Source organism: Zonotrichia leucophrys, chromosome 1 (assembly GCF_028769735.1).
Source record: "Zonotrichia leucophrys gambelii isolate GWCS_2022_RI chromosome 1, RI_Zleu_2.0, whole genome shotgun sequence".
Classification (NCBI taxonomy): Eukaryota; Metazoa; Chordata; class Aves; order Passeriformes; family Passerellidae; genus Zonotrichia; species Zonotrichia leucophrys.
This window is the reverse complement of record NC_088169.1, coordinates 68420364-68446636: the sequence shown is the minus strand read 5'-3', so window position 1 is coordinate 68446636 and position 26273 is coordinate 68420364. Positions and strand designations below refer to the sequence as shown.

Sequence of the window (26273 nt, the reverse complement as noted above, 5' to 3'; positions counted from 1 at the left end):
AAGAAAGGACTAAAGCAACAAGGAAAGTGATGAACTACTAAGTGTAGAATAATAAAATGTAGAATAATAACATACTTAATGGTTCTGGATAACTTTTGCTTTTCAATTGATTCTAACAAAATACTACTCCAAGGAAATATTCTAATGCTCTGTGATGGCATAGCTAAAATTTCCTGCTTGGGGTATAGCCCCATATCATGTTAAAGTTTTTGCATTCAATTAAGCTAATTGTCTACTAGTTTTCATAAGACTAACTTTGTTCCTCCTCTTTTAGTCCACCTACATGCCTTTTGAAAGTTTCTTTTACTGTAAAACCATATGGCACACAACCACTGAGAAAATGCAAGAACCAGCATGGAGACAGACTTTTTTTTTTTCAGAGACATTTGCTACTGAGCTGCTATTAAAGGCATACAACACAAGCAAAAGGAAAAGAAAAAAAAGGTGCAATTTCAGCTGGTATTTAAATTTTGCTACATATTATGTATTTAGAAACCTGGTTAGTAATAAAAAGACCTGAAAAAAGAAAATGGTATCTTCGTTGAAGTCGGAATTCCCCTTCTGTAACACTTTTAAATTTCTCAGCCTACTCTTTAGTCAATACTAAATGCTTTTTGCCATAACTCTGTTATGTGTGACTTTAACGCTGCATCCTACTGCTCAAAGTAGCATTGACCAGGTTGACTGAGAGCCAGTGCTCAGACAACACTTTCATCTGGAGAAACAAATGCACTTTCACTGAAGTAGAACATACTAACTAATTAATCTAAAGCAATTAGTCACATTTTGCTGAAAAATGGCAAAACCAAAAGAATTACTTATTTGCAATTTTACAGACTTCACCTCCAGCATGCATCTAAGCTGATGTGTGCTCGATATAGAAAAGAGCCTGCAGTCACTGCAGTAATGAATTATAGAGTCATTTAGGTTGGAAAAAGTCTCTGAGATCATTGAGTCCAACCATTAACTCAGCACTACCAAGCCCATCACTAAACCATGTCCCCAGGTGCCACATTTACATGTCTATTAAATACCCCTAGGGATGGTGACTCCACCATTTCCCTGGGCAGCCAGTTCAGTGCTTTTCAACCAGTAAAGAATGATTTCCTAATCATCAGGCAAAATGGAGATAAATTTAAAATCCAATTCTGAATGACATTTAGCAATGAGATACAGGGTCTTTCAGAAATATATGCCATCATTAATCTCCAAAGTCTCTGGACTGTGTTTTCAACATAAAAATTACAGCAGAGCAACTTGCCTAAGATGGCATTTATTGGGATACACTTCACTTTCCCCATCTGGTAAGTCCAGGTACATTCTTAAATTCCTCGTGACCTAATTTTGCTTCAGAAACAACTAAAAATTGAAGTTAAAATTTTGGAATGAAAAAATAAAAAGCCAAGGTACCAGCCTTTTTGTTACATATCTTGCTTTTAGCACTGAAATGAGTGATAAAGATCGAGTTCTGCAAAACCAAATGGAAAATTGGGTTATATTATCATGTGATCAAGCACCTGGAAAAAACCACAAAACTTGCCAGCATTACTGGGTTTCCTGAAAGCTGAAATTCCATTAGACATCTGAGATTCAAATTAGCACTTTGCTGCTGAAGAAAGAGTCTTTGTCACCCTTGCCTGCTTTGCTCCAGATGATGCCCTTGTACTTCCACTATGACCTTTTGCTGGCTCTACCACTCTCCTTGCAGGTAGATTCACCTGCTTTGACCCTGCATCAAAAGAAAAGAAGTACATACTTTGTTGTTATGCTCATTTAACTCTCCAAAGCAAAGAGGAAAAAAGTGTCTGGCTAAGACAAAGAAGTGGTTGGTGGGAACACGTGAATACCTCCAGCAGCAACGTCAGGTTGCCTCACAGCAAGGAAATTCACTACAAATTACTTGTAAGAAATGTTTGCACATTAGGGCTGCAAATTAATTCTCTCTGCCCCAAAATTAGCAAATATCCCACTAACTGAATTAAATCAGTAACTCAGTATTTATTATTCCTTTGTCTCTCAACAGCTTTGCCAGTGGTGGTGAGATTTAAGTACCTTTATAAAATAAACTAATCACAATGCTCAAAGAGCTGGTCCAATTTTTATACAGGAATGATGCATATACAGTTCTGTGCAATGTATAATCAGTCAGACTGCTGCCCTGTTATAGTCCAGACACTAAAGGCCCTGATCTAGAGAGTACACAGAGAATAGCATGCAATTGGTCTGATTAAAGCATGCCTTTAGAAGCTGTTCATTTAATCAAATACATGGCAAAGGGCAAGCACTTTGCTTTCTAAGGTTAAAAACCCAAACAACCCACCCACCAAAACCCCCACGTTCCTGGGGTAACAGCAATTCAGTTTCAAATGACAGTCTGTTCACTCCATAGAAATTTCAGGTGAGATGACTTTACTGATTTTAGTCCTGCCTGGTTCATGAAAATCATGAATGTCTTATGATTTAAATGTCCTAATTTGGTTCCTTAGTCATAGTCTATGCTGATCAGGATTAAAGAAATCAATCCTGAATATACAGTTTAAAACATGTTTATGTACTGAATATACAAGTGCCTACTATGAAACACCTACTTTCTGAACAAGTGAAAAACAAGTTGTTTCAACCTCTTCTAGATGCCATAAATATCTCACCTGACACAATTCGAAACTGAGAAGAGAAACAAAACAACTCCCTCAAAAATACATGGACTGATGTATGCCAACAGATGGAGAAGAAGCGCCATTTTTTTCTTTGAATTTTTCTGCACTGTTAAGTATGAATTGGTGTTAAAAAGCAGGTTAAGGTGAAAAAAAAGGACAAGAAGAAACACTCCAAGTGATCTAATTATATCTTAAGGGGAATGCTTACAATACAGAGAAAGAACCCTGCAGTTTCACCATCAGCCTTTCCCCCATGAAGGCTCAGAGGATCAGTTTCAAGTTCTGGCCACATTTAGTCCTTTGAAGGGAACATGATGGGCACCAATGACAGTGCTATGCACTGCAAATACAGTACCAATCATCTTGTCATGCACTCACTCTAAAGTTACTGTTCCAATAAATAAATAAATAAATATTTTAACCAGAAAATAAAAAGACCCACACCCTGTGATACATCATCCTAGCACCTGAACACAAATGACAGACATTGTAACAGGATGTAAAGATAAGCAAGTACAACAAAAGGGTTTTAAAAGTAAAAATGAGATTTACAGGGGGAAGTATTGACCTTTCTTACCAATGCACATTCACACCAAAAACAAATGTAAAATGAATTTTGAGATGAAACACAAGCAGAATCAAGTTGAAGAAAAATATGGGTGGGAGACTAAGGAAGCAACAGTGGCATAATGAGAGCAGATTTAAATAGTAATAAACTATTAATAGTTTATAAGTAATAAGTAATAAACTATTCCCTGTTAGGAACTTTCAATGAAAGATAACAGATTTTAGCTGTATTTAAAGTAACTTTAATTAGCAAAATTATAGCAAAGACCTAACTATCCACCAAAGCACAGACTGTAATTCTAGAACAAAAGCATGAGTTTTACAAACACAAGACAATACTGTAAAATTAAGAAGGAAAAAAAAAATTAAGAAAAACACACTGTACGACACAAAATACTACTTTTAATAAAACAAGAAAAAAATTCAAATAGCTTAGGGGGTGGGGTACTATATGCTCAGCTTTTAAATCAGCAAGGGACTGGAAGCATTGAAAAAGTTAGAGAATAAGGTGTAGCTCTCCACACAAGTTTATAATGAAGGGAAGAAAAGGGAAGGAGGAGATGGATCCAGAGTTATGAAGACAACTGCACTAAAAACACACAGTATTCAGATGAGAATAAAGCAGTTAAAGAATAAAAAAAAAGGGGGAAGGGGGAGTTACAACAGGAAGACAGTAAAAGAAAACAGTATCAGCAAATATTAAGTAATCAGCCTCTAACCTAGGTTATAGCAACATTAAAATTCAAATACTGTTAACTGCAGACAACGTTGCTACTCAGAACATCTGTTCCACTTGTTGCACTCATTCTGTGCATCTCAAATGCTCTATGAAATACTAAGAAACCACAGAGCACTCAGTTAAAATGCACATTCTGTGGACATTATTACACCTTTTCCAACAAATCTCCATACTTCGTCATGCTAGCATCCAAATTTTACTATTTCTGCATACTACACTCTGGCATTCACTCATTTTCCTTTTCAAATATCTTTTACCAAAGGGCTAGAGATATACAAAAGACATGATTAATTAGCCCCTTAAAGATTATTACTTTTTAAAAAACAGTCCTGTATTATTCCTAGAGTGTTGGGGATGAATAGGTGCAGAAAACTGTCTTTCAATTTTGCAATTCAGTGAGCATCAACAGAAATTTGTCTTTGGACAGAAAATAAAAAATTATTTTAGAGAAGCACTAATATATGCTATTATCTTCTAGTTCTGGAAAGACAATACAGCTAAATGGACAGTGAGGGAGAGAAAAGGGGAGCAGCTAAAGGTATTGAGCAACCTGTTGAACCTGTGAACAACCTGCCAACACTGCTATGAAACAACATAACCAGAATAAAGGGCACTGCCAGTTTTGCTGCTAGTTAAAGCCAGAAACTTAGGGTCCACCTGAGAATAAGAACAACATCACAGCCAGCATCCAACACCCTGAGACCAGGCAGCACTTCCATTAGTGACTTAAAACTGCTCTGATAGGTAAGGGCTAACTCTTCTGATATTCTGGACACTGCTCTCACTCCATCACTTACAACCAAATAACTTCTGTCAGAAAGGGCCTCTGGAGATCATGTGGTCCAACCTCTGCTCAAAGCACTATCATGATCTCATTCCTCAGTGCCTTGCCAATAAAAATTTTGAATATTCCAAGGATGAGATTACACAAGCCACTATCCAATACAAATTGGATGTTGCAGCCTCCACCTGTTGCTTCTCATCTAAGAGGACCTAGACCTAGGACCAAGAAAGACACCAAAGTATTAGAATCAGGAACTCAGTTTAGACTGCAGGAACAAAGCAGAAACAGAATGAAACACAATGCTCTGCCATCCACATATTACATACAAAGAATTCAATTTATAATCCTACATAATGAATTTTTGCTGCACTGCCATAAGCAGAGTCTCTATAAAGTGAAGGAGAATGCTAAATATTCATTGAGCATTTAGCACATGTAGCAAATGCCTGCAAAGAGCCACAAATGCAGCTCAGACATACAGACCAGACCTGCTTCGGGCAGACTATTCCATATCTATCCTTTTGTAGTCAAAGTCCCTGAAAAACACTGTATCCATCTTGCAGGCTATCAGGAAAATGCCAAACGGGGGAAAGTAATACCGTCCCTCCACTCCTAAGCCAGGTTCATGAGCCTTCAGAAACTATTAATGGCTAAGAGCAAGATGTGGGATAAGCTGTTCAATAATTTCTCATAGACAGGCTACAGGCTATAATACAGGCTACCCAGACCTAAAGGTAATGAATAAAGGAAAAAAAAACCCTAAAAGTATCATGAATAATATAACAGTCACACAGGATTATGGGCCTATGACTAAGACTGATTTATACATGATACAAATACATCCCTTAGAAATAAGCAAATGCTTACTCAGTAAGCTAAAGCAGCACTTCTTAGTCTGTTAGCAATTTAGAAAGAGGTTAAACAATATGACCCAAGAGAATTCAGCCTTTTAAAAAATCAGTAGTTTAGACAACAAAACAAAAAATTTAACATCATTAAAAAGACTGCAAGTACAACTGATTTTTTTGTTTTGTTTTGGGTTTTCATGGATATATTCTGGCCTGGCACAACATGATATTGTTACAAGAACACCATGAATCAGTAAGGTACACATGACATGGTCAAGGACTGCCTGCCTACCAGAGAAATGAAGCGGCAGCACTATCAGCTAAAAGGAAACTGCAAAAACCAATTCCAGACAAAATACTTCAATGCTTTTATTATCCTTGATCTAGAATTCCAGTGACAGCATACCTCAACCAAAACCCACCATTTGCAGCTTCTCCATTACTACAGTAATAAATTAAGACAAATTTGAGATGATTAGACCTTGATAAACCGTTACCTTTTTTTAAAAATAAGACCAATTATGTTTTCACACTTTTTTTTCCTGTGATCTCAAAATAGGCAGGTTTGAAGCTAATTTCAACCAATTAGCCTATAAAAAAAAAACAAACCAAATTTACTGATGTACAAGATTTTCACCTAGGATATTAATAGAGAGCTTTATTCTCTGCTCTTGCTTTTATTTCAAAAGGACAAGAACACCAACATTAAAATGAGACAAGCATCAATCTAGAAACCCCAAAGAGAAATATTTCTACATCTGATCCACATGAAACATCTGATCACTTAAAATGAGGGCTTACTTTCAATTTCATTTCAACACTGTATTTTTAACACTTTTTACAGGGAATTGTAATACATGTGTCTGCTCTTTTGAAGTCTCAACACATACCTAGCCACCTCATCTCCATGATGTACCAGCACTGAGCAAAAACATTTCCTCCAGAGAACATGATTGCTAGGAGAAAGCAGCAGTTAAAACTACATGCCACACATGAATGTGAGAATTCTTCTAATTCACTGAGAAAGAAACTTACTGTTCAGCTAAAAGAAGAAAATACCAACAGTTTAAATTACAACAGGAAAGACACACAAACAATAAATACAAATGTTATGGGTTTTAGCTAGAGAAAGCCTTGTTTTCAGTGATCTATTAGCAGAGAAACAACCGTCTCTGCAAAAGGCTTCAAGAGACAGATGTCAGATGAAATCTTGGCCGCCTTCTTAAACACAAATAGCTTAAAAAATTATGCATCATGGCAAACTAAATTGAACCTGAAGAGGGTATGGCTACAAGAACAGAAGACAGGATACCTCACAGGAGATAATTTAACATCACATCTCAAAAAATTAGCAGTGTTACACCAGGCTGTCATGGTTTATCCCCAGCATCACCTCAGCCCCACACAGCCCCTCACTCAACTCTCTCCTGATGGAATGAAGAAGAAGATCAGAAGGGTAAAAGTGGGAAAACTCATGGTTTGAGATAAAGACAGTTTAACAGGTAAAGCAAGAGCTGCACATGCAAGCAAAGCAAAACAAAACAAGGAATTCATTCACCACTTCCCACAGGCAGGCAGGTGTTCAGCCATCTCCCAGAAAAGCCAGGCTCCATCACATGGAACTCTTACTTCAGAAGACAACCACCACCATTCCAAACCCCCTCACTCCTTCTTCCTCCAGCCTTATATACCTTATATACAAGGTCTGGGATCTCCCTTTGGTCAGCCAGGGTCAGCTGTCCCAGCTTTGTCCCCTCCCAAATCTGAGAGGAGCAGAAAGGCCTTGATGCTGTGTAAACACTGCTCAGCAGTAGCAAAAACACCCCTGTGTTATCAATAACGTTTCCAGGCAAATCTAAAACACAGTCCCAGATCAGCTATTCTGAAAACAACTAACTTTATCCCACCCAACACTAGCACACAGGTTTTTTAGGGTTTGGTCTTGGGGTGGCAATTTTTTTCTTAACTATACAAAATTAAAATAAGGAAACTACATCATCCAATGAATGCTGATGAAAACTTTTGGTAATTCAGGATATAAACCAATAAACCAGGAAATAGCAGCTTAGATGAAGCAGTAAAACTAAAAGCACTTTTCCCTATAAAGCTGATGCTAAGTGGTCTGCTATATTGATGCCTTGATAATGAACCAATTTATGTATGTTCTACAAATTAATTTTCATGTAAATTTCATGCTTAGAAAAGTTAGCTCTTAAATTTACTTACCAAACATCCCACTAGTTTCAAGTATGCAGGAAAAACTTAGGATTTTTACTTATAATATTATGGCTGTATGCATTAGTTAAATTTAAAAACAAAAACCAATCTGACATTATTATTTCATGAAATATGATGAACTAGCAATTTATTTAAAAAGTGAACAATGGGAAGCCATCATTCTAGTTACAGTATCATCATCAACAGAAGTACTGTACAGAAAGTACAGACAGTAAGAATTTTCAGATCCTCTGTCTAGCTAAGCAGCAAGTTCTTACATTTCTTGCACATTTTGACCAAATAACTAATTTTCCTTGGTTTTGAGGGCATGAGAAATTCAGTATCTGTAACACGTATTTCACATAATTTTTTACCTATAAATAGTGTAAAATCAACTTCTGAGATATGTCTATGACCTGTGACTGTCATATCCTCATGAAATATGATTATACCATGAAACACAAGTGTTACACGGACAGTAATTCCAGTGGGTTTTCACCTATCATGTCACTGTACTTACCTTAGAATACAGCTGTACAGATGAACCAATTTACAAATGTTTGATACACAAATTGCAAAGCTTCCCTTCATTAAGTGTCCTTTTCAAACTGCAGGCCAATTGATCAGCACACTTTGCACAGCAAAAACACTCCCATGCAGTGATAATTAAAGAGGCATCACAAGAAAAGCTGCACCATCTTAGAGCAGTACAAATTAGTACCTATTCAAATAAATACTGCTAAACCACCCCATTTCAGTCTTCAATAATAAGCTTTTTTTTGCCATGCCTTAGCACTGTGTGAATATTACATAAGCCTCAATAAATTTTATCATGTTATAGCATGAGTAAATGAGTCTAAAATCTTTTTATCTTCCTCACACTTGAAATGTGCTTTCATGTTTAAATATAAAAACTTTGGCATAATTGAAGTATTAATGAGCATTTACAATTATATCCATGATTCTTTTGAGACATGGAAAAATATAACAATGAAAACTAAAATACACTAAATACTTGATATGAATAACAGACAATAAAGGAAGATTATTAATATAGTTGGGGAATCTCTTTTCCACACAAACACATAATTCAATATATTAACAATGCAGGTGCTAGTGAGATTTTAAATTCTGGCTCAAATAATTAAAACATAAATTTGCACAATAGGTGTAGAAAACCACAGAAAGATACCTCATTATATAGCTTGATTTTCAGCTCTCATGGTATTCAGACTTTATTGATGAAGCAATTTTTAGGGCCTATTGAAAAATTGTCTACAATTTAAGAAATTATGCTGGCTTTGCAGTTTTCAAATTCTGATACTGTGACACAAAATGAGTAGTGGATAATCATCTAAATTCTTTTTGTTACATACTCATGCTCTTGACAAAATTTCCTAGTCAATGTTTGATCATTCAGTGTATAAGGAAGTCAAGAGTAGTTAGGTTATTTCAGCTAGCAGGGCAGCAATAGTGCTCATCTGTACAAAATCCTAATTTTGAGCCTGAAAATATAAACTGTTGCATTGAACTACTTCAACAATACTGAACACAAATATATTTTATTAATACAGCAAGCTGTTAGAAAAAAGGCAAAGTGAACACTTACAAATTCATAATTTTTTAAAGAGAAAAAGAGCAGTAAATTAGTCAGTCTCCATGCTGGCTCATTCTTTGTCATGTGCTAAACAGATTACGTTGGCTATGCCAAAATTAGGAATGCAAGATGGTTTTACAGAATTATATCCACTATTTATATTGAATTGATTCATCCTAACTGAGGACTGGGAATTGACAGCCTAATTTTTTAAAACTTCATTTTTATCACAAATGAAAGAAACTGATTTAGAAAGACACAGCTGTGAAATTTCAGTGGTTTAGTGATAAAATTTAGGTTTTTTTTCAGTCAGCACAAAACAAGTTGGTGGTGTGCCAACATCATCACAGTTTATATACTACTGATGAGAATAAAAAAAAAATAATTCAGGTTGCACAGTTTATGACTGGTGAATACTGTACTGGCAGAATGTTGCTTCAGCTGCCACATGAACTTCTGAGACCAAAAAAGAAAGGGAAAAACCTAAAAAACCCAAGAAAACAACAACAAAAAATTTAAACCTCTTAACTGAAGTCAAAAACACATGCCAAAATTTTGCCAATTGGCAATATATGCCAAATAGAACTAAAGGACAATTCAGAGCATAACTGCTTTCAAAAAAATCTCCAAAAAGATAAGAACACTAAATAACTATAATTAAAATTGATTACTACATAAATAAACTCTTCTTTTTGAGCTTTACTTCTCTTTTAAAAATCCTTAATATGACTCCTTCTTTAAAAAAACTGCTCAACAGTTATCTAATATATGACATCATTGTCTTAGATTTCCAAAGAAAGACTGCTATATGCCATACTATATTAAATATTTTACTAAAATCCAAGGTCTTACAACTTTAATAGTTTTAAAAAACATTAAATGTACAATTTTATTTACACGCAAGTCCATTAAAAAGAACAACCTCCAGAAGAAAATGGGTCTTGAAATAGGCCTATTTAAAACACAGAAAATCACTACTTTATTGGAAGTGATGATGTGTTTTAAAAGGGCAAATAACAGATTCTTATTAACTGACTGCAACTGTGTTACTGGCTACTGGAAATACTGAAAGAACTCCATGAGTCTGTATTTTCTCCCCACCTATGTCTTCTCTGCAGAGGTGGTCTTTGAGTGTTTTTGTGGGGAGGTACCACTGAATTCATGACAATAGGGATGGATATTTGATATTCATAGCGTTCCAACATCTGAGCAATCTTCTCACGAGTGACTCCATGCTTATTTCTCCTACAAAAACAAAAATGACAATAAATTATTCGGTATGTTTATAGCTATATATAGTTATATATCTAAGTAAATATATATGTGTAAAATTGTATGTACAGTCTCTAAGAAAAAACCCTCTAAATTTTCAATTTTTCTACTTGTTTTCATTATACTATACCCTCATTCTCAAGGTATTCAACTTGCACTAAGGTTTATTTTAACAATTCACAGCTGCATATTATGAGTAACAGTAAACAATACAGTTGCTCTTCTCCATACACAAATATGATGTTATTCACTATAACTATGCACCTGAATTACCCTACAAGGATTTTACTATTTATTCATCAGATTTTACATGTAGGATTTACATGTACAGATTTTAATGAGTAGAGATTAATAATAGCACAGACTACTCCTTATGAAAGAAATGTTCAAACTAGCATAAAATATGCAACTGCACTGTTGCAAGACTTAATGACAGAATATTTTCTCATCAGGAAACCTCTACAGAAGAAGAAGAAGCGACTTTAGTTCTGAACCAGAAAAACACACACTCAGAACACTTTAATCTACTAGTTGTAAGTCGCACTTGTTGTAAATTCAGAAATGTAGTGAAACACATGTAAGGGAAAAGGTATCAAAGGTGCTGTCTTATTCTTGCAGTGCTCAGAAACCAGCTACTTTCAGGGAGAACTTGGTCTATTAAGAACCTGAGCACATTATATGAGAGCATATATATATATATACAAACATATACATAAAATCTCCTTGGTATTTATGGAATAGGACCTTAAAATCCATGTTAGCAGAGAATTTCAGTCTCTGCCAGAAGAAAACCACAAGCCTCATGCACAAACTGAATGTCAGAGAATTGACAGAATTGTAATGGAAATGAATCTAAAAGAAGAGACATAAAACAGAAACAAAAGGTTGTGATAGCATAAACAAGCATTGATCATAACCCAATACTTTTTCTTGCCAAGAAATAATGTCCAAGCTAAATTATGTCCCCAACAAACCAACAGAGAATATATTTCTGCATCTTTGTACTTTCTCCTAGGGACAGAAGAGGTACGGGCCTTAACAACTTCATCAGTTCTACAGAGGAGAAATCAACAGTGGGAACAAACAGGCTACACTGGAAAGACAATATTCCATACAGAAATATTTTAGAAGACTGATTCCTCACCACTAGTCCCCTCAGGACTTGAGGAGTATTATTGTAACAAAGAAGTAAGTATCAAGTTGACAAGAGCTCAAAGCACGTGGCAGGTAGCACCCTAATTTCACATTCAGAATGGAAGCAGAACTGGTGATCACAGAACTATTCAAAATTACATTGGCTCCTTAAAGGTGCATTTTATCAGCTTGCTTTCTGTGAAGAAAATGCTTAAGCAGAGCATTTCCCTCACACTCTTCCCTGAGACAACACCAGAAGCTGGAGTGATCGTGGCTCATTGTTTAAATGCTTTTAATTTCTACATTGTGCAAAAGCAGCCCAGGAGCAGCTTCATGTTGAACTAATCACTTGGTGAGTCTTAGCAGTTTTGATTTTATTCACAAATATGAACAAGGGTAATGATAGAGAAAAAAGTTGACCCTCTAGAAATATGTGGATTTTATAAAGCAGTTGACATTTGTGACAGACAAAAAATGAGAAGAGCAAGTCTAAGTCATTTAATGCCAAATGGTGGAAGCAGAAAGTTATTCAATATTTTCCTATCAATATTCAATATTTTACTATCTTAGTACTCCTAGAAAAAAATTACAGCTCAAGTGCACTGGACATAAAGTGCACACACATCCACAATTGAATGTACATGTGCATAATCACTTCCTAAAAGACGAAGTACTTCTCCTTGCAGGATAATAAAATCACCAGCAGCAAAATCGCATCAAGCATAGAAACGGATTTAAAAAAGGAAATCAATTTGCTGTATAGCGTCATTTAATACTGGGATCTCCTCTTCAGACATGTCTTCACTCATTCTTTGGCAGCTTCGCTATGCTGAGAGAGCATAAAGTCATCTATCTGAACCAAAGCAGACATACCAGCAAAGGCTCCTAACAGACAGGGGAGGAGGACTGTTTAGCATGGAGGAACACAGAATCTTTTGATAAAAGCTAAAAAACTTATTGATAAAAGTTCTGCCACTAATAAATGCTTCCATACTACCCTTTACCACTGCACCCTCAGCAAGTTTGCTGGTGAAACAAAACTGAGGAGCCCTCTCCCAAAGTAACTAAGGAACAAAATGAAAACTTACATCACCACCTTTATTAAATTCACAAAAAATAAAGTTTCCAAGCAATGGGTCTCTGTTTAAATATTTAAAGCAACTAGAACTGCTAAAATATTTCTAGGAATCTTCTAAAAACTAGTAACAGCACTTCACAGTTCAAGGGTTTTGCTCTGGGAAAGATATCAACTTTACTCCTACAATTAATAATTGAACAATAAAATTCAACAGTAACAACACAGCAGTTTATCCTGTTGCTTGTTAAGATCATCTGGAAACATGAATTTTCCTGGAAAATAAGTCTGTTTTGTGTAATGGAAATCTTAAGTGCCTGATTACTAAGATTCCTAACTTGGCTGTGCTGCATGCCAAACTAGAAAAACTGACTATTGCTCTACAGAGAGAGAACTCCATCTCTAGAAACAAGTGAGTGGTAGCTTACGAGCAAAAGGTGAAAACTTTAGAACATTTATAAACCAGAGTCCAAGTCAGTAATGCAAGCATTAGATATATATATATATATAAATACACATATTTCGTGCACAGTAGGGGCTACAAAGCTGAAACAATTAGAGGCAAAGTCAGCTGGATGTATATAAAACAAAAATCAGTGAGAGAACTCTGTCATCAACTGTGAAAATATTACACTACTTTTCAAACAAAGAAATATCCTTGAGCTGGTTTGATACCTCACAGATTCCTAAAGCAGATATATCTGAGACAAAAAGGACATTAACCAAGAAGAATAAGCAGCTTCCCAAGCACTCTCAGAACCCAAAAATTCAACGACCCATGTTCAGCAGTACTCTTAGTTACATCTACACAAGTCCAATAAAATTTTAATACTGACATTTTGGGCCAACTAGATAGAGCTGGTTTACTTATTTATCCATAAAACTTCCATGTAAATGTACACCTCAAAATGCCTATTTAAATAAAATACATTTCATATTACTGGTAAGGAACTTGAGAAAATATTTTGAATAAGATATAACGTACTGCATATATATTTATGCATTCATATTTATCTATCTATCTCTCTCTCTATATATAAAGTCCCATGATTTGTGTAAGAGAAACCTTACTTTTCTAGTTCATCAGGATCAAACTTCCACCAAGTATCTGGCTCATGGAATTCCACTCTGTATCCTTTTTCTAGAGCCTGCAGCAAGCAAAGAAATGTGTGATATGTATCATGATGACATAAAACAAGAAAAAAATAAAAGACAAATATAATAAACAGATGCAGCAGCATACTCTGCTGTGGTACTTGCTGAATTTCGCTTACACCCAGCCTGTCTTAGCTTTCATTTCAGGCTAAGCAAATTAAAGTCAAGATCAATTCTTGAACTGATCTAAACCATTGCCACACCAATTACTAATCATTATCAATAAGCAGTCTCTCTTTTTAAAAACTTGAATAAAAATGTTTCTGGACAAAACGTATCAACTTATCCCATGCAGCCAGGGTAAGTCTGAGTCTAAGTTGGTGACAATCATGCAACAAAACCTACCACTTCCACATAAGGCTTCATTTCCCAGGCTTGAGTATTAGTGTTGTCTATTATAACTGGAGATTTTCCCTGCTCCATTGCTTGCTTTGCTGAAATGAAAAATTGTGCAAGTTAATAAACCACATGTAACTCAAACAAAAAAAAACTGCCCCAGATTTTCTTTCACTAATCTACTCTGACTGAAACACTCTGTTCTGAGAGAAAGAATACAAGGTACAGGCAGGAATGAAAAGAAGCAGAAACAAGAACCTGATGCCCAAAGAAACAAGGTTATCTATTTTTAATTCTGAACCTTGTAGAAGTTCAAAATTTAATGTATATATACATACATGAATTAAAGTATAAAAGCACTTGAAATACTTCTATATATGCTTTGCTAAAATATATATACTCCTTTTCACATAGACTCCTAATACTCATAGATGTTATGCTACACTTCTATTTCCTCTACACAACACAGCTTAATGGGATGCCTTTTATTCATTCCAACCTCTCCTGCGGTTCCACTCATGGGCATCACCAAGCTGAGCAGCATTATAGGTGTATCCGTACTGCTGGCGGAAATAATCATCGGTGCTGAGCACAACGCCGTCACAACTCCCACCAAGCAGAACACTGGTAAAGGAAAACACAAAAACACACTCACTTTTACTTTTTAGATAAACACATTAAAAAATATATAACTTAAATAGACTGAACTGTGACCTATTTCTGAACTTCTTGCAAACTTCAGACAGATTTATAAAAAGCACACCCATCTATATTACCAATAATTCTAATCCAAATCAAAGCAATATTTCCTCTCTGCTATTTCTGCATTTAGTGTTTCTTCTCCACTCCCAAGAGATGTTTGCATTCATCTAATTTTACGGCTATACTGCAATAAGTACCTCATGATAATTAAATATACTTGCTAACATTTTCCATCTCAATCCTCACTTGGAAATATGTCTAGAAAGCAATCTGATCATGAAAACTCCCCATTCTGCCAGATGTAAACCTAGTTTCAGAAAGTCCTTGGCAATGGGCATTTAAAGGAAAACCTCATATAACTGAGCCAACAGTACAATTCTGTTTAAAGTCCAGCCTACAGAACAGGTGTAGATTGGACTTTAAGAGACTCCTTGTCTCTTTTTAATTCTGTGGTATATTTAAATCTGAAAACAGAACAAGCCCATTAGTGCCACAGAGCATGCAGAGCCCACTGCAACACTCAGAAATCTATGGAAATTTAGGCAACTATTCCAGCTCAGAAATAGGCAACATACCCACAGGCTACAAAAGCCAAACTGCACTAGCAGTACGTGGGACTGCACTATTGCTGAGGTGGCAGGAATAAAAAAGAATTGGCCAGATCCCAAATAACCTAGGGGAACAAAGATATGCTGGTTCTCAGTTACCAAGCTTTCCCATATATATCTGCAGGAAGAGCCACTTGCATGTAATTCCTACACAAGGAATTTGCTGTGTTTTGCCACCTGTCACCAACAACAGGCCCGTTATGGTTGCTTCAGGACAAATAGCAAAGGTATTTGAGAAAGCAGAGCATGATACACTTAAAGTTCAGCTGCTTCATTTGAACACTGATAAATAATTGGTTTTGTTATAAATATTATCTATTTATATTTATATAAATTATAGGGTTTGTTACAGCCTAGATCTTTCAGTAGGGTGTGTATTACACTGGTTTATAAGAGTGCAGGAGGATTAATCATCTATTTTTGTTCTAAATAGATCAAATGGCACCAGTAAACCATACATCACACACAGCAGCAATTTTTTTATCCCTCTTCCTCTCTTGTATAAAATATTTAACAATTTTATATTCATTAAGTTACTTGGCTGTGATTTCACACATGGCTCAATTCTCTTATTTACAGTATGCTACATTTGCCAATTAATAATGCAAGAAAAACTGGATATGTCTTCCACACTCACTCCTTGTGTGCTGAAAGTATACACACATATCCTAAAGAACCATCTGCCTTAATAAAAAAGATAGCAAATAACATCTGGGATTCTTCTATTGGCTGTCTAGATGGACACACCTCTACAGTTCCTAGGGGCCTGAGCATCAGGTATCTATAGAAATATATGAACTGACAATTCAGCATTAATGAGACATTGATTTTCATTTTTATTTCTAAGAACTGACTCCATTTGTTCATGTTCTTGAGAATAACTCACTGAATTGAATCCTTCCACACATATATCTTCCACACATCATTAGCAGCAATAAAGAATTATGGTGACAAGGGCTCCGAAATCTTGCAAACACATCAACAAAGTGTATTCTTGAAATAGTTTGTTAGTATTCCTTGAAGTTCAGAACACACCACAACTGTTAATGGACCAATATAACTGAAATAACAGATTTAATATAGTAAACTGTATTTGCAGTATTTAAACTTCTAAAATTCAAAGCAGAAAACTACTGGTTGACATCATATGGCATAATTCATTTACCTCTAACATGTACTTGGAAGTAAAATTTTTCCCAGTCCCATGAACTAGAGAACAGAAAGAACAAAAATCATATCTACAGAAAGAAAGCATCACTACTATCTAAACCCACAGAGATAATACTCCACTTTTAAGAGATGAAAAAAGAAAAAAAAGATAAATGTATTTCCACTGAGAGTCAAATTCCAGGTTAGTCAGTATGTGTACATGCTTGAAATGAGTAGCATATTATCCAACTGCTGGAATACATTCTTTTCACCCTAAACCTTCCCTCCAAGCAAACACCCCCTTTGAACACAGTAGGACACTGAAATTAAAGCAGCTCACCTACTCTTCCCAGAAATACTACCTGATCTAATAGAAGCTATTATCCTGACATACAAAAATCTCATGTTGAAACCAAGATATTAACTACTCAGCAAACCAATACACATTTTTTCCAATGCATGCACACACACAAATCCTTTTAGAACAGTCCCCAAAAATGTATCCTGGTTAGCCTACTTTGATAAATGATTTTATAATAAAAAGATAAATAATTCACCTATTTAAAATAGCTACTATATTGTGGATGAGGAAAAAAGTAGGCAATAACTAAATATAGTTTCAAAATATGCAGCATTACTGAGCTGTGTAAATGCTCCTCTAAAAGCACTGTTTATAACACTGATAAAATAAATATATAATTAGAAACAACAGCACACCACTGCTTCTACATCCAGCTATAAGCATTAACTCTAACTCTTCCCTTCAGAAGATTTCCCTCTGAGGAGAAATGGCCCCAGAGAAAGAACTGTCTTTATATGTTACTGGATTTAACTAAAACCAGACTTCTTAAATGACACCAATATGTGCTCTTTCAATCTCATTAAGCTCTTTCATTCAAATTAATGCTTAAGTATTTATGGAGAACAGGCAAATTGCAACTGCTGCCAACTTCAGTAGCAAAATATTTTAAAAATACAAGTCTCTTTTCCTACAACTTTTACCAGGACTGTAAGATCACATTATCATCTACTTCTAATTGTAGCAGACTTTGGTTACTTGGGCGAAAGCTATCACTGCTGGGTTATCTGTCCAGCCAAAATGCTTTCTAACATTTTTAACTAAATGCTCAATCTCTTCCAAAACCAAGGAAAAAATAAAGCATTTATTTTTTAAACAAAAGTATTTTGTTATTCCAAGCTTTTCTCTGAGAAGCTTTGGATTGAAGAACTGAAATCTGACAAAGTACATGCATTTGTTTGCCCTGCAAAACCTTTTTTTTTAAATCTGCCCAAGGTATACACTTTAAAATGTCATGTGCATAGCAAATAGTAGTTAAAAGAATTCATGATTCTCAGGGCAAACCCAATCCTGAACAGAGCAATCTGGCAGTGGCAGGAAGCTGATTCAGGACCAATACTGCATTATAAGAACACATTTCTCCCATCACACAAATGGCAACAAAAGGAACAAAACTGGCCTAAAATAGTAGGACATGGGAAGCACAGTGGTATAAACACTGGAACAAGCAACTTGGTCTGGCAGTAGAGCTAGGAAACAGGGCCAAGGCAGAGTGAAGCAGAGGGAAGACATTGGCATAATGAAGTTGGGAGGGAAATAATGCCACTGACTGAAACAGGGAGAAAATGAATCTGGGAATAAATGAGATGAAGACTGGAGATGGAACTGAAGAAATCAGCTTAGTACTTAGAAGCAGATATGGAATTAGTGAGCACAGACCAAAAGCCATGACTGGATATGAACAGGAATACAAAACTGGAAATGGATAGTTAAGAAACAGATTTTGTATGAGGCTCAGTGGCTGGGATTGTCTAAGTCAGGTGGACACAGGAAATAAATCCATGAGATGAGGGGAGCTCCCCAATGAGCCAGAAATGGCTGATGTGCTCATATTTAAGGCAAGTAAAGACAATAACCCAAAGAACTAATGGCTGCTCAAGCTCACCTAAGCTCTGTCCTGGAAACAACGGAGTGCATGCTCAGAATCTATTTCCAAACATGTTAAGCAAATTAGGATAACCAAGAAGAGCCAGTGTGGGGTTTGCAACAGACAAGCCATTCTTTACTGACCAGAACACACTCTGATGAAACAAGTGCATGTGTCAATGAGGACTGAGTGATGAATGCAGCATACTCAGAAATTATCAAAGCTTCCAACATCATCTCCCAGCCAGTAACAAGCAGAGAACAACAAAGGATAGAGTAAGATCACTTTTTCAGTATCTTCATCATAAACCTGGATGATGAGGCAGAGAACTTATAGATGACACCAGATTAGCAGTGATGCTCAACACAGAGCTGAACAGTGAGGCGCTTATCCAGAAGGCCACAGAAAAACCTGGGAACTGAGCTAAGCAAAACATCAGGAAGCTCAACAGAGAAAGAGTAAAGTTCTACAAATGATGAAAGCTAAGCCTCAGCACAGGCAGGGAAGTGAGTGGTTGAGCAGCTCTGTTGAAAAGAGTCTGAGGATTACAGTGGACATCAAATGAGATGAGTGAATGGTGTACCCTCATCCAAGGTGGGGCAAATCACAACCTGGGCTTTAGTAGAGGAAGCATGACCAGTAGATCAGGTGAGGAGAGATCACTCACACTTTACCTGGTTCTTGTGTGGTCAATTCTGAAACACTGTATCCAGTGTGGGACTCCCCAATTCAAAAGACATGCTGAAAAACATGGGAGGGCTGAACAGATGGCAACCAAGATGGCTGCAAGCATCCAACATCTAAGGAGAGGTTAATAGCAGCTGCGCTTGTTTAGTCTAGCAGTGGAGACAGTGAAAGGTCTGATGGCGACCTATTACAGTGAATAAAGCTCTCCCTTATCAGAAGGGAAGCTGCAAAGAACATGAGCCACACTCTACCACGTAACAACACATGTTATTACGTAGGACATGCAAATTACGCCTTCAGAACGTCATTTTGGAGATTAGGAACAACTTCCTTATTTAGGTGGTTTGTACTGCACTAGAGAAGTTTGGTGAGACCAGAGAAATCTCTGAGGCGTTTTTAAGCTCAGGCCTGACAAAGACACACCTGACCTGATCCAGAGATGGTGACAGACCTCCTCCAAGCAGAACAATGAACTAGCTCACACCAACCACTCTCTTCCAAAAAACATGCCCAAATTCCAACTGTTTAGTTGAAATGGAAGAGTCAAAACCAAAAATAAACTTCAGTGGAAGATTCGAGACAGACACAAGTCAAGTTTGTGGGCAGAAAGAAAAGTGCCTGTACTTAAAAACCCTTACTCATAGAAATTTGATATTCCAAGGTCTCGCTACTGGCCTGCTGTCATTTCCAGCTTGGGAAACCCACAAGATCCACCTCATTCCCCTCTAGTGCTGATCCACACAGACAATGCCAGTTTTCTGCTTTTCCTTCACAGTTATTTTACTGGCACAAATAGTAAAAGTTTGTCTGCAGTTGCCAAAAATGCAAATATCTGCAAAGATACCTGTGGGTACTAACATGGCATCAGATATAACATCATTGCTGTCCTAGGCTACGCTGCAGAACTCTTATGATGTTACACAGAAAAACATGTTCAAAACATGTTTATTACAACTTAACTAATAAAAAAGGTATTTTCCCCATCGGCACGCATTAATTCTGGGAAGTTTCTTTCCCAAGGATATCCAAGACCCATGATTTCATGGGAATTAACAACTGTAACCAAGCATTAAACATATGAAACTGCATGTAATTGAAGATGCTGAAAAGCAAGCCCCATGCTGTTCAAATTCTGCACTCACTTTTGGTAACTATTCTTAACCTTGATCTCATAGTGCCCATTTTCCCATCTGCTAAACAAAATTAGTAACTGATCTCACTAATGACAGATGAAAAAAAGCACAAATACATGTTCTTAAAAACCTGAAGATATTTACAATTTTTCAGATTATATGAGTCATATATTTGGAGAAAGATTTAGAGACAATTTAGCACACCAAACACGGAAAACAAATATATTTCGTATCTTCATATTAAGTTGTATCCAATCTCTAAACTGAATGAGGCAGCATTTTTTCCACAGGGTTATTTTTAAATGTTTTATGTTGCCTTCACAAATTAAAGAAATTACTGCATTAATACCAAATGGGGACATGCAGCTTCAAAAACGCAGGCTTGCAAAACACAGCAATCAGTAACTATAAAAATATTATCGTAAAAACAACTGAAATATGTAAAAAAAAAATTAGAGATTTCTAGTTGTAATATGTCTCCTAAATACCAGGAAAAATCCACTAATAGAATGTTAAATAGAATGTTACTTCTTTATATTAAAAAACACAAATAAGAACATGATGACTGAGTCTATTCCACAGACTCCTCACATACAACAGATGACAACTACAGAAGACATCCTGTGATGTAGTTTCTGGATGAAACAATCAGTAAGTACTGATTCAAAAACTTCTTTTTTTACATACACAAGACAAACTTACTTTCACTTAACACAGGTACCATCTATGCTCTGTCCACTTTCTGTGCTTTTTAAAATAGGCCAAAAAACCACAAAAGGAAAATCCAAGTTGGAGATATTACCTGGTTTTAACCTTGTCAGACTTCAACAAGTATATTTGGAAGAAAAAATAATGTTTTTATTGTGCGTTGTTCACAAACAAGGAAGAGTCATTGACAGACCATGCTATGAAAAAATGGAATGAGATAATGCTCAGTTTCTTCAATTCACCAAAACCAGGTATTTTCAGGGCAGCAGCATTCTTCTAATGGCCTTTGAAAACTTTTACATGGGCATGAAAAAGGACTTCTGGTTCAGTTAAATTGACATTGTTAGACTTGATGGGAGGGTTTTTTTAAATTTAAGAATTAAAAAAAAAGCAGCAGACCACCACATACTAGTACGAAAATTTCAGAATAAAAGACTAAGCAATTTATTGGATGCTCAACATTTTAGATTTAGCACAGAGGAGCTCCTGGTTATCAAAACTCTGAGGGAGACAAAACCCCCAAGTAAATCTTTTTAATATTTACGGCCACTTGCACTCTTTAAGTACAAATGACAGCTTTAAACTGCTGCATTTTAAGAGTCTAATTTACAAACTAAGATGTTTCCTTAGTGCTTACAGATACATTAGAAATTCTTAAAAAATTTTACTTGAATGAACTTCTCAAGCTTTAAGTCTGCACTTACCGAGAAAGTGTGGTTTTCCCTGAACCTGGTAGGCCTCTTAAGATTAGAAGCAATTTCTGTGAAGAACTGAATTTTTCTTCAGATAATTGCAATGAAGAAAAGTTGTGCATTCCTCCTGTACTGTCAGCTTTTGGATCATTCCAACGCTCTTCTCTGGTTTCACAGAAACCATTACTTTGGAGTCCATTCTGATCATTATTCCCATTCCTGAAGACCTGAGTATTATGGATGTCAGCATGACCAGAATAGTTGGTATTTTGATCAAGCAATGGACCATGACTGCTGGTATCAGTATTTCCATGGTAACTTTCGTAAGGAAATCCTCCATTCTGAGGAGGGGGAACATTTGGGATTCGAGGTGGGGGATCAAATATCTGAAAATGGGATTGATGGCTGAATCTAGGAGGAAAAGGTCCCTGAGGTTTGTTGAAAGATGCTCTAGTCTGCCAAGCAGGTCTGAATTCAGGCACTGAGCAGTTCCAAGTATCTGCTTGGCCATTAAAGGTATTTTCAGTTTTCCAGCCACCTGTTTCCACAACTAACTGCTGCTCATTGCTTGTTTTCTGACTGTTCTGTTCCCCCGAAGAACACTGTCCATTATCATAAAATGGGTGTGGATTGCCCAAAACTACAGGCTGATAATTTTCTTGTGAGCTCTGACTGGAGTTAAATGGAGAGTGTTGTTCCTCAGAAACTTCTGTTTCTTTTTCCTGAACATTAGTATCTAAATTTTCATTTTCCAGCTGGCGAATTTCTTTATAGAACTGATCCAGCTGATCATCTATTTCTGGTACAGAGGCAGAAACAGCTTGCATCTTCTTCGCCTCCTTTCTTTTACATCTGTTTTCACACAATTCATTCTCATCTCCTCCAGTGTTCCTACATTCATTGCAATTGCCAGATTTGTCCGGCTTGTTACTTTTGGCAGGCTTGTAAATAGGTCCTATAAAATCTTTGCTTGTATAAAAGTCTTCATCTGATTGATTTCTATTTATTGAGAATGATGCACTGCTTTTTTCAGTATTATCTTCACCACCATTATTTGTAATAAAAGGGTCCTTCTCTTCTTCAACTTTAGAGTAATTCATTGATGTAAAAGGAGGATTTATATTCTGCCCAGTTTCTAAATCAATTGGCTGACTAAGTACTGGATTATTTTCAGGGAGAACTTCATTCAAGGATCCCAAGGCACCAGAAGGTATTTTCTCTTGCTTCTGCATTTCATGTTGCCCTTGGCTATCTAAGGCACACGTAGGTATCCAACCATTTGATTTTCTCTCAACATCCACTTTCTTCTGAGTACCTTTGTCATCATCATCAGGAAGTTTCTCACAAGCCCCTTCTGTCGACTTCATTCTTTTAGAATACGGCTCAATTCCGATTTCGTCCTGACACTCCAAGAGCCTTGCTGTATTTTCAGCATGAAGCATCTTAGAAAAAAGAATGAATACACTATCAGCATGCACATTTTTAAAGTATAAAAAAGCTGAAGTTACTCAGGCCTATGACACTGTCCATGGTCTCAACTAGAATGTATTCACCCAGAAGAAAAACACACATCACCTACCCCAAGTATGGTTTAAAGTAGACTGCTACATTACTTATTGCTCATCTCCAGTAAAAAACGCTGGTGCTGTATCAGTCGAGCTGTCACATTTGATGATATGCCTTAAATAATTTACAAATCATGCTTTTAAAATGTGACTGTTTGAAAAAATAATTACATCAGCAATCTCTGACCTATGTTACTACTATTCTCTACCAGCTGTTATTTCGCCAAGTGTTTGAAATCTCTTTTAAAGACAAGGATATGCCAATTTCCAACGCACAAACTGATGTCTGAGATCACTACTAATACCCAAACAAAATGCAAACACTTCAACCATGAGGATTGTTTTCTTTGACATGAACTGAAGTCCACTAACTCATTTAGGTAACCAATCAAACAGGTTCTGGGCGGCATTTGCAATTTACAACAAGTCAAGCAAGACCTAAAATCAAAGCTGCAGTCTGTTGTTATGGTTCTGGTTTTGGAACTGCTAAGGACTTTTGTTAGGGACCAAGAGCATTTGCGTGCATGTCTTCTAAAATTAAACACACACATAAAAATCCCTGTCCCAAATAGATTACATTCCAAGAATGAAACCACTAAGTTCTAGACAGGTTCAGAGACAAGCTGTTACAAAGCAAGGTGGCACTAACCACTATGCTATGTCATTATCCATCTATTAGTCTGAATTTCTTGGATTTTGAAGACTACACAGTATGCAATAAAGAGTAAACTCTTCCCCACCAAATAAATGCAGTTTCAAACAGAAAAGAACACATTTCCCCTACTGGAAGGTTTATTCCAGTGTTTTCTGAAACATTTCAACTTTCCACAACTAAATATTAACAAAGTGCCACATGCCATTCATCCTGGATAGGAAAATAATTTTCTTCTTTATCTGAAAAGGATCTGTAGGTAGTATTATGGGAAGATTTGTAAGTAGCCATTAGCCCAACATGTTCACTCACAAAACTCACAAGAAAAGGTGTTACTCTAGGCACTTTCTCACCTACCATCCAAAGGAAGAGAAATCTGCCATTCTCATGTCAAACTGGCTAAAGCACGGAGATGTTACTGTCCACACTTGACTTTAGTACCTGGAAGAAAGCATTACTGTTAGAAGGGGAAGAAACATGGCCATGCAACTCTCTCTCTTCCTCAGAATCGGTACCATGATCTCTCCTCCTCTCACGATTTATGTTTTGTATGCATGCCCCCACGTTCTTCACACTTCATTTTTGTCTATTAGAAAGCAAGTATGGCATTACTACTATTCTATCTATTCTACTCAGTCTATCCCCATCTAGAAAAAAAACGTCCTGCTTCCTCCACAGTACTGGGGTAAAAAAGTAACTTTATTAGCTTCTATGTCCTCATGTTCTGGGATGATGTTTAAGCAGACCCCATTTCATGATGGGGAATTAAAACAGTAAACCTGTGAACATTTGCTGTATGACAAGACCTCCACTGACAGAAAATGCTGCTCTGTGACTGTCCCACATAGGAATATTCTTTCTTGCTAATCTCTAACAGACTGTCCCTCGCTAACCTTGGAGACAGTGAAGCTGCACTCAAAAGCATATCTGCCTGCGTCCTTGATGAGGACAGAGCAAGTATGCTCAAGGAAAATGCAGTCTCTCTGACACTCTCACCTCCTGAACGCGGCAAGTCCGGGTCTGTATCATTTCTGTAAAGAACTGGTTCTAAGCACTGAACCTGAGCCGGCACACAGGGATGCCAGACTTATTTACCACTTTAACTGACCTGTGAAACATCCAGAAGATTCAATTAACTAACTACCTCACGGCCTTGAGCTCAACCCGCATAACACCTTTCCCAAAAGGAAAAATCAGGCCTATTTGGCAGAACCGACAGACAGATGGACTGGCTGGCTCTCCTGGCACGGTGGCACGGCTGTGACGGGCGCAAAGCCCAGCGCCCTCACACGGCACCGCAGCCGGGGCAGCAGGTGCTGCTCCCTCGCACACCGGGCTGGCAGCGGCGTGTCCGAGGCGGAGGCACGGCCACCGGCCCCAAGGCTCGGGGAGCTGATCAGCCGCCCGTCCTTCCTTTCCCCACGGCGCAAAGCCCACTCCTCTCCCGCACACACACACACTTCCCTCAGCGCCGGGCCCACGTCACACAACCTCAGCAGCCGCCGGCTCCTGCGCGCTCACACCGCCATCCCCACGCCGCCGGTGGCACAGGTCGGTGGCGGCAGCGCTGGCGGCGGAGGAGAAGCGGCTTGACCGAGCAGCAGCCACACGCGGGGGAGGACACGAACCTCGAGGCCGCGGCTCCCGGCGGCGGCAGAGGCAGCGCCTCCGGCCCCCCACGCCCAAAATGGCGCCGCCTCCCGCTGCCCCCTCACCCCGCGCGTGGCGCCGCGAGGGGCGGAGCCTGCCCCGGCACGGCGCGCGCTGTGCTCGGCGGGAAGAGCCCGGTGCCGGACCCGGGGTGGGATTTGGGATTTGTCCGGCTTCGCCTTCCTGCGGGATGGCCGCTCTGCTCGGCCTGTGGCGGCGTCTGCTTTGGGGGGCGTCCTGCTCTGTCACGGAACGTGAGCAGCGCTCCGGTGGGGACTGTCCCTAGTGTGAAAGCCGCCCAGGTTTCTTAGACGTGTGTTGTTCTTAACGTGGATTTGCAACTTTCCCTCCTGCATGCGTGAAAAATGCCTATTTTATGATTGGCTTTTCGCAAATACTA

At 37.5% G+C, this 26273-nt stretch overlaps 1 protein-coding gene across 7 annotated transcripts in view; it reads right to left on the bottom strand.

Moving 5' to 3' along the window:
* Window positions 1-25958, bottom strand: part of N4BP2L2 (NEDD4 binding protein 2 like 2) — a 41350-nt gene extending 15392 nt beyond the window's left edge. For 2 of the 7 annotated variants that reach the window (XM_064716375.1, XM_064716403.1), the window contains exons 1-7: window positions 25852-25958; window positions 24581-24664; window positions 22019-23448; window positions 14881-15005; window positions 14391-14479; window positions 13962-14038; window positions 10511-10654 (exon numbers count right to left, since the gene is read on the bottom strand). In XM_064716375.1, the coding sequence (XP_064572445.1) occupies window positions 10511-10654; window positions 13962-14038; window positions 14391-14479; window positions 14881-15005; window positions 22019-23448; window positions 24581-24583 (1868 nt within the window). In that variant the 5' untranslated portion in view covers window positions 24584-24664; window positions 25852-25958. The other 5 variants (XM_064716394.1, XM_064716385.1, XM_064716419.1 and 2 more) reach the window with 5 other exon arrangements.
* Window positions 25959-26273: the final 315 nt, after the last annotated feature.